Source organism: Hemibagrus wyckioides, linkage group LG27 (assembly GCF_019097595.1).
Source record: "Hemibagrus wyckioides isolate EC202008001 linkage group LG27, SWU_Hwy_1.0, whole genome shotgun sequence".
Classification (NCBI taxonomy): Eukaryota; Metazoa; Chordata; class Actinopteri; order Siluriformes; family Bagridae; genus Hemibagrus; species Hemibagrus wyckioides.
The window spans coordinates 6,087,687-6,102,338 of NC_080736.1; the positions used below are offsets into that span (position 1 = coordinate 6,087,687).

A 14,652-nucleotide genomic window follows, 5' to 3' on the forward strand; every position below is an offset into this window, starting at 1 on the left:
TGTATGTGTGTGTGTCGCAGTTGTAAGCGCTAAGTGTACTGGTTTTCAAGCACCATGTTGGTGGAACATGTGGAGATAATCTGTTCCCTGTAGCATGATGGCATCAGGTTGTGCCAGCTCACACTGCCATGGGAGTCTGTACTGGCTTGTGTACAGGAAGACAGAGAAGTTGGTGGGTGTGTGTGGGTGTGTATTTGGTAAAGGAGGTCTGGTGGGTTATTATGTGTACGTGAGCGCGTCTGCTTTTGCACATTTTGTGCATGCTTGAGTCTCACTTGGTGTTGGCACATTTATATACACATATCTGTACAGCGCCACTCAAAAGGGTTTTGTCTTCTTTTTTTTTTTTAGTATTTTCTGTCTTTTGGGGGAAATAAACAAGTGACTCATGTGGAATTATGCTGTGTTCAAATACAAAAATTGGCTATTTGAAATTCTCACAATGGTCACATTTTGTTTTTTATCAGCTTTTAGGATTCTCTCACGCAGCTTTATAAGGTTCGATTATTTTTATTTTTATTCATTTATTTTTATTTTAAGTCTCACACATTTCGAACACCATGGCTGCTTTTGCCCCAGTCCGGTTTAAAACAGGATCTAATCAGGTGTGTCATTTTGACTGGTAGTGCAAACAGATAAGACTGTAAGGGCTTTGTGAGAAACTAATGTCCCAGTAAGGACAGAAATATCTACTGGTTTTGACCCAGTGGTGGCTGATCCTTATTAAAAAATGTGAAACAGTTTTGGCTTTGGTTGTTTGTTTGTTTTGTTACTGAGGTTAAGTTTAGGTTTAGGTCTAGTATAGCAATGGAAAGTGCTCACCAGGATAGTAATGTGTGTGTGTGTGTGTGTGTGTGTGTACAAAGGTTTAGAGTCTCTTTGCAGAAGGTAAGGAGGGAGGAGTTAAAAAGTGATGGACAGATGGACAGAAAGCAGGGAACCATACACACACATAAGCACACTTACCATCTACATAAGCAGACTGTGTGTGCGTGTGTGTGCTCGTTACAAGGACATAAGGCTGCCTTATTTACTCTCATGGAGTTGGATGACGCTGTGAACAGAAGGAGCAGCGTATGCTAGGTCATTTTTTTTCTCTCCTCTTTTCTTTTCTTTGCTCTCTTCCTTTTATCTTCATCCTCTCAGACATACGTCTTGTCACCTTGTGTTTAATTATTCTCATCACCTAACCTGCGCAAGACAACCGGCATATTTTTACGTAGGCTGAAACGTGTTCTCAATCACACACACACAGCCCTTGGCCTACGTTTCTTCACGTGTGAAACTGTGAAAGAATTCCTGAGAGAAAGAGGGATGTCAGACATATGGGGGCATTTTTGCCGGCCCCCACTAAGATTTTGTTGTTCGGGTTTTCTTTTGTGAGTGTGGGGAGAAGAGTGTGTTCTGTTTTATTTGCTCTTTAGTTGGTGTAAAGTGCAGCTGCCTCCTCAGCATGAGCTGGTCTGGGTTAATAATAGCCACTGGGCCTTTTTTTTTGGGGTCATACATTACTACTGTTTACCTAAAACACACACACACTCAGACACACACACACAGTTTTTTGTGCACTATAAAGACGGCTGTGTATTGCTAGTTATCAGGTTATTAATCTGTGCATCATGGATTTGATGCTGAATAAACTGCATTATGATGCAGAATAGGAAAAAATCACGATACTATCATCCTCCTCCTCCTCCTCATCATCATCATCCTCATGATCATCAGCGTTATCTCCAGCTCTAATGAATCACAAAATCTGAGTGTTTTGTTAAAGGACAGTCACTTGCAGCTCTGTCATGAGCTACATCACAGATAAGTAAGTCTTGCCTTATGGACACGTGTGTGTGTGTGTGTGTGTGATCTAAGTTCTCTCAGCTGCAAACAATGTCATGCCTGTGGTCTAGAGAATCTTGAAAACTCTGTTTTACAAGAAAGACAGGTTCAGCTCACTGATCAGATCAGTTATAATGTCATTGTGGGGGAAGCCCAGTGCTTATGTAGTAATAACAATAAACTATTATTATTGCTTTATCTTTGTTCCCCTAATTAGCAGCTTGCATAAATAGGGCGAGGCCAGTTAGCGTCATGATTTGTTTTCTGCTTTCATGTGCAGCCTGTAATGAATCATTTGTCATTTTAAAGGTGAGGTCAATGAAGTTCTCCCAACATTCCTGCAGCGTTAACTGAAATAACACCTCGGAGGAGGAAATCCGGTGTGTTTTTGTGCAAAGGCTGCATGGGTTTCAGTTCTGAGTATCAAAACCAGAAGCTTCAACTTCCACCAAAAAATCCCTCACTACACATTTACTAGTTTTTTATTATACAGTATTATTAAACAGTCAGCTGTTTGAACCTTAAGTAAATAAAATCACGTCTGTTGGGCCACCGGAACCCGGACTGTTTTTGGCCACCGAAGGACTGTTCATGGATTTTTAACATTAAAGTGAAAGCTTTATACAAGACAGACTGTTTTTAGCGTTAAACGTTAAAGCCACTACTTAACTATTTTACAGTCATGTCTATTGTGCTTGCTATTACTATTACTCGGGCTTTAATACCGTACGTAGGGTGCAAATATGATGCGTCATAGAATTTGTTGCCCCTTGTCAACCACTGAATCACTAAAACAAAACAGGAAATGGAGAGTGCGTGGAGGAAAATCCAGAGGTTGCGGCTAAACACGGCTTATTAAGAACCAGCTGTGATATCAGATATTAAATAAGACTTTTTCCGTCATCTTTGCACGCAGCAGCTTTCACTGTGTACTATTGAGGTTTTGGTGGATTAAGAACGTAGCATTGTCTACAGTCATGCTCTCTCTCTCTCTCTCTCTCTCTCTCTATATATATATATATATATATATATATATATATCTATCTATCTATCTATATATATATATATATATATATATATATATATATATATATATATATATATATATATATATATATAGATAGATAGATAGATAGATAGATAGATAGATAGATATAGATAGATATATATATACCATTATTTCTAGACTTTTATTTTAAGCTCTAATAAATAAATGTCTGAAATGGGAATTTTCTTTAACTTTAAGCTCGTAATGACTAGTTTTTGCCGAGATGTCCGTGATGCGCTATTGGCAGGAAACTGATTCACTTTGTCTTTGCGTTTCTTTGCTGTGTAGACGTTGTTTGCTCGGCCGAGCCTATTTTTTGTTTGCGCAGGTTATTAATAAAGTAGAAGTTTTATGCAAATGAAATCCCAAGGTCATGTGAAAGTCATGTGCTTTTTGAGCAATTGGAGGATGGCTTAATACAGCACCAGCCCGTGTGTGTAAAAGAATCAAAACGCGCTTCACACTATGACTCCTCGAATGAGTCAGTTCTCATTCGCTGCTTTATTATCATATTTAATTTTCGAGACTCTGATGTGACCCAAGCAGGGGACTCAGTGCTGGTGCTGGGGTACAAGGTAAGGCCAGTTTACACTTCTACACAGAATCACTTCCTGGACCATGAGATGGGAAATGCACTGATGAACTCAACTAACTACTAAATACACATCAACCTGCACTTCCTTCCACCCGGAATTAACATTCGCCTCTTTTTATTTCTCTCGATGGCACTTTTTCTATTTTTTGTTTTATGATCTCTTGAGAACTGTGCTCGTGACCTCACAGTTATTATACACTACTATCTTATCTTCTCTTATGTCGCTGTTTCAGGGGGAAAAATAAAAGTACCTCAACGTGCCGGTCCTTGTCACTGCAGCCGTGACATCATGGGAACATCTTGTGTATTTTTAGCATGTATGATTTACTTGGTCATAATGATGTAGTGTAGCTTTTAATAAAAATGACTTATGGTATGTAATCGTAGCTTTAATTAGCTTTTAGGGTACTTTAAATAGGGTTGCGTGGTATGACAAAAAAAAAATTTATATCTTGAAGATATTTCTAAAATACACAGCGTATAGCAGAATAAGTTGCTTTGCTAAGTAACCTCTAGCAAAACTGTAGTATTGGAGTGGGAAAAAAACAGTTAGAAATAATAATAATAATAATAATAATAATAATAATAATAATAATAATAAATGTAATTAATTTTAATAAATAAAAAAATGTAAAAAAATAAATAAAGAAAAGAAAAATATTTTTTTTCTTTTTTATTATACTAAAGGCTGTTTTTATCAGCTGCTTCCAGTCATTTTATAATTATTTAAAAACTTATATAAATATATTACAAGATCTACAATGGTTTCATAAAGCATTTTGTGAAATAATTTAACCCCTTAATCACTCAGCCATGTTTTAAAAGTATACAACATAAACATTTCCGGGTAAAAGCTACACATACACACTAAAGGTTCAGAGGATGATGGTACAACCCTACTGACATGAAAAGGTACAGCTGAGTATCCTATTTATATATATTTTTTAGAGAAAGTATAATGTGCCTGTCAAGCTGTTAAGCCATTAAATAAACATAACTAAATGATTAATCATAAAATGGAACCATTAATTATAGAGCATTTAATTGTAACTGATATCTCCACAGTTATCTCATTGATAGAAGTGGTACTGAATTTCGTTCAAATTCTACCTGCAAGAGCATTACTGTTAACTCTTAGTCATAAATTCCCCCTTCTCACGCTCATCAGGTTGTGCCGCATGATTGTAGCCCCCGAAGAAGCCATCTTAGTGGTCAGTGCCGCTCAGATGAAGTGTCACTCACCCTTGGCAGCCAATGCAGTCACTCACACATCCGTCCACTGATTCACATCCAGAGCGGCCCAGGTCTCGGGCTGTCATTTATCGCCTGCTTTACAGGTTTCAGTCTGGTTGCATGTGTATTGAGTGTGTTCGGTATTACTGTATGTATTTGCAAAATAGGGGTGTCCCCCTGCAGTCCTCCAAAGAGGATCCCCTTTTTCTGAGAGTGACTTAAAGCTGGGTGGTATGTGTGAGAGAAACTGTAGATGAATCATGCTTTCTTACATGTGGGGAAAGCAATTGCTGAGATGTATTCTGACATCCTTCAGCATTGCAGCAGAACACCAACTTCCCGTATTTGACTGAGTCATTCAAATGTGCAGGCTGTGTGTCCTCAGTGTAATATCATAACTGTGCACTTTAACTGGGTGACCCTGAGCCAGTACACCTCCCAACATGTAGAGGTTTGGTATCAGGATCAGACTACTGAACCATTTTAGTCTGGGTTTGTACTGAGGGCTGAAACGAGCACACAAGGGTGGGAATATCTGACAGCTTGTTTATTAATTAGAAGTAAGTAATTAATAAGGGGGGAGAAAGAAAGAAAGAAAGATGCAGACAAATGAAAATAAGGAAAGAAAGAAAGAAAGAAAGAAAGAAAGAAAGATGCAGACAAATGAAAATAAGGAAAGAAAGAAAGAAAGAAAGAAAGAAAGAAAGAAAGAAAGAAAGAAAGGGTGGGAATATCTGACAGCTTGTGGGGACAACAAGTAAGTAATTAATAAGGGGGGGGGGGGTGCAGTCAAGTAAGTAATTCATAAGGGGGGGGAGAAAGGGAGAAAGAAAGAAAGAAAGAAAGAAAGAAAGAAAGAAAGAAAGAAAGAAAGATGCAGACAAATGAAAATAAGGAAAGAAAGAAAGAAAGAAAGAAAGAAAGAAAGAAAGATGCAGACAAGTAAGTAATTAATAAGGGGGGGGGATGCAGACAAGTAAGTAATTAATAAGGGGGGGGAGAAAGAAAGAAAGAAAGATGCAGACAAATGAAAAGAAAGAAAGAAAGAAAGAAAGAAAAGAAAGATGCAGACAAATGAAAATAAGGAAAGAAAGAAAGAAAGAAAGATGCAGACAAATGAAAATAAGGAAAGAAAGAAAGAAAGAAAGAAAGAAAGAAAGAAAGAAAGAAAGAAAGAAAGAAAGAAAGAAAGAAAGAAAGAAAGAAAGGGTGGGAATATCTGACAGCTTGTGGGGACAACAAGTAAGTAATTAATAAGGGGGGGGGAGAAAGATGCAGACAAGTAAGTAATTAATAAGGGGGGGGGAGAAAGAAAGAAAGAAAGAAAGAAAGAAAAAAAGAAAGAAAGAAAGAAAGAAAGAAAGAAAGAAAGATGCAGACAAGTAAGTAATTAATAAGGGGGGGAGAAAGAAAGAAAGAAAAACTGACAAATGGAAAGAAAGAAAGAAAGAAAGAAAGAAAGAAAGAAAGAAAGAAAGAAAGAAAGAAAGAAAGAAAGAAAGAAAGAAAGAAAGAAAGAAAGAAAAACAAACAAACAAACAAAAACTCAGACAGATGAAAAGAAAGAAAGAAAGAAAGAAAGAAAGAAAGAAAGAAAGAAAGAAAGAAAGAAAGAAAGAAAGAAAGAAAGAAAGAAAGAAAGTGAAAGACAAATGGTTTGGTTTGACTAATGGTTAGAGTTTGATTTTAGTTATAAGTGTAGCATTCATTAATAATAATAATAATAATAATAATAATGATGATGTAAATTGAAGGTCCTCAGAAGGAAAGCGAGCTGTTTGTGTTTAAAGAAAGGAAAAAGTGAGAGGATGAAAGCTTGTCTTTGGGCACAGAGCAGTATTTCCTTTTCATTAAAGTAAGACTTTCAGACTTACTCTTTCCAACTGACCCATTTCAAATCATGTCTGAATCATGTCTCTGATTCAGCAGCTGCTCCACAGCGAGTGACTCTAAAACACTTCATTTTTAACACACTAGTAGATTCATAAGATTAAGAGATAAATGGATTCATTCTCAGTTACATTTCATGTTTATTTAGAGAGGATTATTTGAAAATACTGAACCTTTCACAGCTTCACCCTCTATTCTGTTTTACTACTTAATGTTCCACCTGATTGACCAAGATGACCTGGATCTGTAGAACAGATGATCTATAACACTATTGTACTCTTTTAATATTTATTTTAGCATTTTTATCTTAGCGTAGCTTATCAGTGATCAAAATGAAGAAAAATGCAAATTAAGCCTCAAACCCTCTTCCTCTGCGCTGCGATCCTCCGGGGTGACAGATTTCTGTGCCACACTCTCTCCTTTTTACTCTTTTTTATTTAATTTTATTTATTTATTTATTAACTTTTTTTTTTCAAAACATTTTTATTTTATTTTATAAAACGTATACATTTTTTACCTTTTTTAACTTTATTTTTTCAAAATTTTAAACCTCATAATGACTTATAATAATCTATATAGAATAAATATGATGATTATATATATAATAAATTCACTTAAATATGTATAAGTATAGACATTGATGCAAACATATTTAGTTTGTATTGGCAAAATGTTTTTGTCATGCAAGCTTTATTTTGAGTTTTGTTTTGTTTGTTTTGTTTTTTTTTGTATTTGTCATTATTTCCCACCCTCTTTGTTAACAGATTTTTATTTAAACACTTTTTGTGCATTTTTGATGCACAAAAGAAGGTTAATATTTTGTACATATTTTTTTTAAATAATTTTAAATATTTCAATTATTTCATTATTGAGCATTTATTTTATGAAACCCTAAATAAAACTATGAAATCATCCTATCACATATAACTCTGCAAACATCGAAAAGGCACCAAAAATATTTTATACAAATTTCTGATAGATGTTTATTTTTCTATCATTGTTTAAAAAAAAATAAAAGGAAACTTCTTTTTATCGAACAGTTCGAGTTTCAGAAAAAGTTTACTTTACTATTAAAAAAAAAACGTTAATAAGAAAGTCTTTCTAATTGTAGCTGCTGAAAAAGCCTCGTCTTGGTTTCTAAGAAGATGCTAGATGTAGATTTGGGTCATTTTAATAGTCATTTTTTTTATAGGTGTAGAAATCCGTGCCATTTCTTTCATTTTGATGTCATCTTAGCTTCGTAGAAGTGCCGTTAAGACCGTAAATGTTTACACAGTGTACAGCGGTGTAACTTCAGTAGTAAATGCGATGAATGTGTCAGTTATTCATAGCTGATGTATATATTAGTGTGGAGAGTTTTAGGGTGAAATATCAGTTGGAACGTTGTTTTGCTTCTTTGCGTTCAGTACTCTGTCTATGAATTTGTAAAGGATGCTGTACTCTCCCATGGACTGCAGCGTTATTGCACCCACTCATCTAGACCTAAAATCCATGCGTGTGGTTTGTACAGCTCCCACGCCCTGCTCGCAACTCCCACATCTCCGAAAGTGCTGAGTTGCCTCTGTGTGCACGCCATTCCTTTTGCTTGGGTACAGAGAGGTGTATGCATGTGTGTGTGTGTGTGTATGAGTTTAGGAGACAGACACACATTTAGCAGAAGTCTTGACAGGTCGTCCTGCTGCAGGCCTGTACGTGTGAGCTCTGTTACCAGAGGAAGACGCACGCCTACACGAACAGGATGATCTGAGGCAGCGGCCCGGCATTTTTTAAGAAGTTGTTAACCTCTACAAAAAACGGGGGGAACAACACCCACCAACAATAAGATGAAAGTCTAAAATAAAAACACATCCTGTACATCTGAACACCACTAAATTAAGCAACCTTTGACATTTAGAAGGTTTCTGAAACACAGGTTAAAGACAAGTTTCTGATGCGCTTCGAGCGTTCGTTCGGTAAAGTGAAGTTTAACGTGTACAGATTCACTTGAAGCTTTTCTCTGAACGCATTCCTCCCTCCGTCCTACTTATTTTTAAATAGCCTCTTGGGTATTTTATAGATTTTCCAAAACCAGGGAAAGACACACAGTGGGGCCCGAAATTAGAAGACAACTAGTCTATTCTTCGTTCTCGTTAATACAGAGTTCTCCATTACAAATGATCATCTCAGCAACTACTTGTGTAAAAAGTTGAAATGTTTACATGAATTGCAAAATTTCTTAGTATTTAGTACAACCCCGTTTGGCTTTAATGGCGATGTGTGCTTGAGCAGAGACGGACTGAAGGCGTGGGTGTAAAAACTGATGATTAATCCATCAGAGCGCTTCAGGAAAAGGAAAATCTAATGTGATCATAATCACAAATTTGCTTAAATAATGAACAGGTGCAGAATCTTGAACTTTTCCTTTCTAAAGCTTTCTGTTCATTTCTTTTAAATACTTTTAAAATCCAGATTTTCATCGCGCTCTCAGAGCTTCTCTGAATGATCCCAATTCTGTGAGGATTTCCCAAAGTAAAAAAAAAAAAAAACCCTGATGTGACCTTTGTCTTCAGCCTCCCCATTTGTTGTCATTATGCCTCTTTTTAAAGACTTTATTATATCATCAAAGTCACAGAGATCGAACCTGTGGCTTTAAGGGTGGGACCGGTAAAAGAGCTCTTTGAAACAGAGCTTATCTTTGCTGTGAAGCTCATATTCAGAGCGGGTTTAAAAACATGTGGCTGTGGTTGTTTGAGTCTTAACAAGTTTAAAAGTTAGTGCCACTTATTTTTAATCTGTCTACTGTGGAGCTCTTCAGGTCCTTTCGATCCGGCTTGCTTGTCTACCTGTCCTTCTGTCTGTGATAATGGAGAAGTGGTTATTGTGCAGTTAAAGTGCTGATTGACTGTGTGTCTGTAGTCTTGATAAGACACCCACTGATCAACCCGCTGGGTCTGAGACAGTGGGGACGTGTGGTGACGTCGGTCGGCCAATAGCATGCGGAGAAGGTTGGCTCGGCCAATCGAACATTTGGCGGAAAATGGCTTCGGTTTCACTGTAACAATGAGGCCTTGGTGTGAGTCCTGCCAAAAAACTGACCCCATGTTGGGCTACATGCTGATTTATTTATTTAATATCTGTCATCCAGTCTGCCAAGGTAATTACTCCACTCACTCCAATGCTGCTCGGGAACATATGTTTTATGATTTATATATATATATATATATATATACATATATCTTTCTTTTATGATATTCAAAATGGCGAGATGGTAGGAAATGAGTCGTGCACACACCAAGCCTGTTAAAAGCATGACGCTTATATATGACTACGTGATGTGATCAAATTTGCCATCCTTGACACTCTCACACAAAAATGTACACATTACAGCCGGACAGCTTGTGGCTATGCTGCTGCATAGAATGGAACCGCTGAATGGAATAGTTCTGCCTGACTTTCCATTTGCAGCGAGTGCGTCATATACAGAAGCCTCGGGTTTGTTTAGGCTTTTCTTTTCTACCTCTCTGTCTTTCCGTCTGCTTTTAAGAGTGTGGTATTGGTCTACCACGCGTCACTGGCACACGTAACAGCGTGGCTCAACACTGATCTCTGCTGGTGAAGGCATTACACTGCACTCACTGTAGATGGAAGTGCCTGCTTTTTAGTGAGTCTAATCATTTGGTCTCTGATCGTTTGATTGGTCTTCTATTCCTAACTATGGCTGAAATCTTTACGTAATTATAAAATCAGACTTCTGACACCCCTTGATGGTGGAAATTTGGGAATGTGTCATCAACCCAGAGTAAATAAAATTTCACTTCACTACATTTTATCATTAAATATCACTTATATTTTTTACTTTAACCCACACAGACATATTAGTTAGTAAAATTCTTTTAGTACACTTCTTTAAATATACTGGTAACAAAACACACACTTTCATGGAAGCATCCTTATGTTTTCCCATTCTGAAGCTCGAACACATTTAATCTGAATTCAGTGAAATCTTAAATTTGTCCTTGTTTTTAAACATATTTACTATACTAAGGTTAAGACTGAAAAGTAGAGTTCATGAATAGGAATATATTTGGTAGTGAACACGATGGAGGCAAACAAACTAAAAATCTTGCATGAAGAAGGCGTGTAGAAAAGGGCTCCAGAGACAGAAAGAATTTGCACTGTCCATCACAATGACCCGAGCCAGTCAGAGGTGTTTGTGAGGTCATGTAGGTGCAAGAGGGCAGAATGCCCTTTCCTCTGAGTGTGTCACTAATATAATGATGTCAGATGTTAAGTCATGGGTCTTTTAATATAAAATTTAATATGATAATCTGATATCAACCCCATCCAACATCTAGCAGTCCTGAAGTCAAGCAGTTTCTACTCTCTAATTATACTGTGTTCACACTGTGGTTTTTCCCTTCTGTTGCAGTAAACGAGATCATCGGCAGAGACATGTCTCAGGCTCCAGGGGTTCATGGACCCTCAAGCACGCTGGGTCACTCGTAGCCCCGTGCCCGCTGCTCTCAACTGTACGGCAGCATGTCTGCGGGTCCCGGCGAGCTCTGGACTCGAGAGACGCAGACAGACACAGCGCTTCCATCCACTCGCATCCTTTCAAACGAGACCAGACCCAGCCAGACAGAGAAGATCTACTGATGCTGACATTCGTACAACCAGCCAAGCATCACAGCATTCACAAACCAAGTTATAAAGAAGATATTCGGCGGAAGACGAAACGATCAAACCAAAACACGCTGGATAATGTGGCTACAGATAATAAACACAGTGAACAGTTCATCTCTTTCTCTCTCCCTCAGCTTCTTCTCTCGCAGTAGTTCTCAGGCGCTTTTTGTTTTGTTTTGGATCAGCCATCTAATGAAAAGAGCAATCTATGCAGCCCAGTATGAATATGCAATACAAAAGAAAATCACACAGACCAAATGTAGCATAATATATGTAGATGCTTTGCTCTGGAGTTTGGGTCCGATTGGATGGAAAATGGAATTCAAGAGGTCTTTGGATCATCGTTGATGCTGCCTCTTGAAATCAGCGTTATCTCAGCAGCGCCCTCTGGAGGACAAGCTGCTGATGTGTTAATGATATGCAACATTCCACACTTTTCTAGAGTCTTTTTATTTTCATGAACGATCGCCCTTTTTCCTCTTCAGGTTGAACAAATGCCTTATAAGCCTAGCAGCTTGGATTGACTGAAAAAAAAAAAAAAAAGCTTTTAATAGAGACGTTATATTGTTCTGTTGTTGTTTTTTTTTTTCTATATTTTCTTCTTCATAAAGCTGAATTCTGTGCCGAGGACACAGTTCAAGTTTGCGTGTTTTGCATTTCAAGTTCTAGTGTGCAGCAAAAGCGTGTAACATTTTCAAACGCAATACACCCATCGAGTAGTATCTGTACTCCATACAGAAAAATCCATACCACTGTAGAAAGTCCAATCGAAGTTGTCGTATTGTCGGTGTGTTAGCTGATACTCCCGTGTGCCTTTCAAGTGACAATCACGCTCAGATATAGGAGAAACCATGCACATATGTTCAATATGGTGGCCATGTTGTCGTGGTTAAAAAAATGCTGCTTTCAGACTGTACGGGATTTTTTTTTTTTTTTTTTTTGCTACAGCAAAACTATAACCATAAGTTTATCCTAGCAGACATTTTCTATGTACGTCTGCAACATGGAGCTACAGTTTCAGCGCCAATGGCAACCGACATAATGACGTCACAATTTTATCAATTCTATGCAAATCGGTTGTGACGTCATAAGGCAACAAATCGAAACGATTGGCTCAGAACAACTCAGCAAGCGTGGTCCTATTTTCTCCATTACCTTTGCACAAATGTACGCCATTTAGCAGGTATCTTTATCTGTAGCGACTCTCAGAAGTACTTTTTATCAATGAATATAATGAATACCGGTTCACTAGATCATGTACTCGGAATGCCATAAGTCTAAAAAAAAAAATTGTTGGGATGAAATACAGGAAGAATAGTTAAGCATTTCAGGAAGATTTTGGGTCTGTAGAAGTGACTCTGCTTTTCGGCCATCCTAAGGGAAGTTCATTCCATCGCCCAGGTGCCACAAGCAGGTCTTCCTGATACTCTTGAGAAATGGTGGGATTCATAGGCGCCCTTTTTTGCCGACCCAAGGTATTTTGTGACCCAGTTCCCAATCAGGGAAATGTTTGTTCCCGGTTTTCTCGCTCTGTTCCAGAGTTCTGCCTCCCGGCTTCACTGCTGCTGCAGTTGTCGATGCTTAATGACTGTTCAATTAAAGAAATGGCAGCTAATTGAAGAGAGGCTTGCGGCAACTGAAGGTTTCGTTTTAGTTACGAACCTGCTCATTTAAGACTAATTGACATTACTACAACGATTTGATCACTTTTATCTAGATCCGCGTGATCTACCAATCAGAGAGGCTTCCGAATTTCAAAAATTAAATTAATGGCGCATATCTGGCGATTTTTCCTTGAGTGCTCGGCCATTTCCGCGAGTGCTCGGCCATTTCCGTGGCTGCTCGAGTCTCGGAGCACATCCCCACGGAATCAGCTCGATATCTCCTTGTGTTGAGATGTCTCCTTACATTTCACAAGGCTACCAGCTCTCCATGTCTCTGAAAGGGACATTAAAATGTTTAGTTGTCTATGAAGCAGTCACATTTTCTTCTACATAGATCTCAAAACGTGCTGAAGGAAAAAAAAAAAAAAAAAAAAAAACCCGGAGTGTGAAAGCAGCCAAACTGCATTGTGACAATCAGCAGCTCAATGTCGCAGGATGTAAAGTTATACAAAACTTTTTTCAATTAACAAATAAATTCATTAATAAATCAATTTCACCACCAACCCATCCCCAAAAAAAAGCTAGATTGTGTACAAAGCATTCTAGATCAAGATGATGGATCCTTTTTTTTTTATTTTTCCATGGGAACCAAATGAAATCAGTGTTTGAGGTTACTTACAGAAGCAGGACAAGAATGTCGGATAATGCTTGAAAGCTTCTTCTTTTTTTTCTCCAGGAATCGGTTGATGGTGAGAATTGGGTGCTATCTTTCTGTAAAGAAATGCGTTTTTAGTGTAACTGTGTAGATTGAGGGTTTGAAAGAATGAAATCTGTGAAGAATTTGTATTGGATATCCCTGCCTTAAAAAAAAAAAAAAAAAAAAAGACAGACAGTAATAACTTGTGTGTATATTTTTTCTATTTTCCAGAAACTGGTACAGCTATTTAGTTTTTCATGTCTGAGTGGATGAGACGGCTGTATTCATGACGGTTTGTTAAAAATTGAAAACTTTTAAAAAAAAAAAAAAAAAAAAAAAAAAAAATTGGAAAGAAAATTTGCTATGCACTAAAAACCTGCCTGTTGCCTTTTGACAAAATAAACTATTGAGAGAAAAAAAACGAAAACCTTGATGCCTCTAGATGTAGATGCTGTAGAGCAGATTAAGTGTAGAACAGTATAATGCCAGATATCTTTTTCTCCATGTCAGAGCTGTGTGTGTGTGTGTGTGCCTGCTTTGTAGAAGGCTAAAGTGTCTCTGTAAGCATCTTAACATTTGTAGAGAACTGTTTTGTTTCTTTCTTTCTTTTCCTTTCCAGTATCAGCAGTGAGAAGGCACACGGATGGATGCATTTAGGCTATGCAAAGACAGACAGCAACACGTCAGCTCAAGAAATCCAAAAAAATAAAAAATTCAGATGTTTGTTAGCCAGCTCTTGTATATACATGTGTGTGTGTGTGTGTGTGTGTGTGTTTACCCGGTGACATCAATGCCACTTTTGACTATTTAATTTAAACTATCAGATCTAAACTATCAGTAGGAACGCCTTAAACTACTTGTATTTGATTCACAGATTTTTGATTTAGGAATAGCTTTTAAAACTAAATCTGTAGAAGGAGGACAAAAGCGGAAAAAAACAAGCATCTACTTTTGCCCTGTTCTTCAAACCAAAGACCGAACAATGTGTTCCTGTTATACAGACAGATGACAAACATAGACTCTAAAACTATTTTTGATACTTTTGAGAAAAAAATAAAAGATGGATGTCATTCCGAAAGTTGGGGGGAAA

At 37.5% G+C, this 14,652-nt stretch overlaps 1 protein-coding gene across 2 annotated transcripts in view; it reads left to right on the plus strand.

The window, feature by feature from the left end:
• The window catches only part of nfatc3a (nuclear factor of activated T cells 3a), a 79,304-nt gene extending 64,652 nt beyond the window's left edge, over nucleotides 1-14,652 (plus strand). For both annotated transcript variants that reach the window (XM_058381645.1, XM_058381646.1), the window contains exon 10: nucleotides 11,008-14,652. In XM_058381645.1, the coding sequence (XP_058237628.1) occupies nucleotides 11,008-11,084 (77 nt within the window). In that variant the 3' untranslated portion in view covers nucleotides 11,085-14,652. The remainder of the gene's footprint in view (nucleotides 1-11,007) is intronic.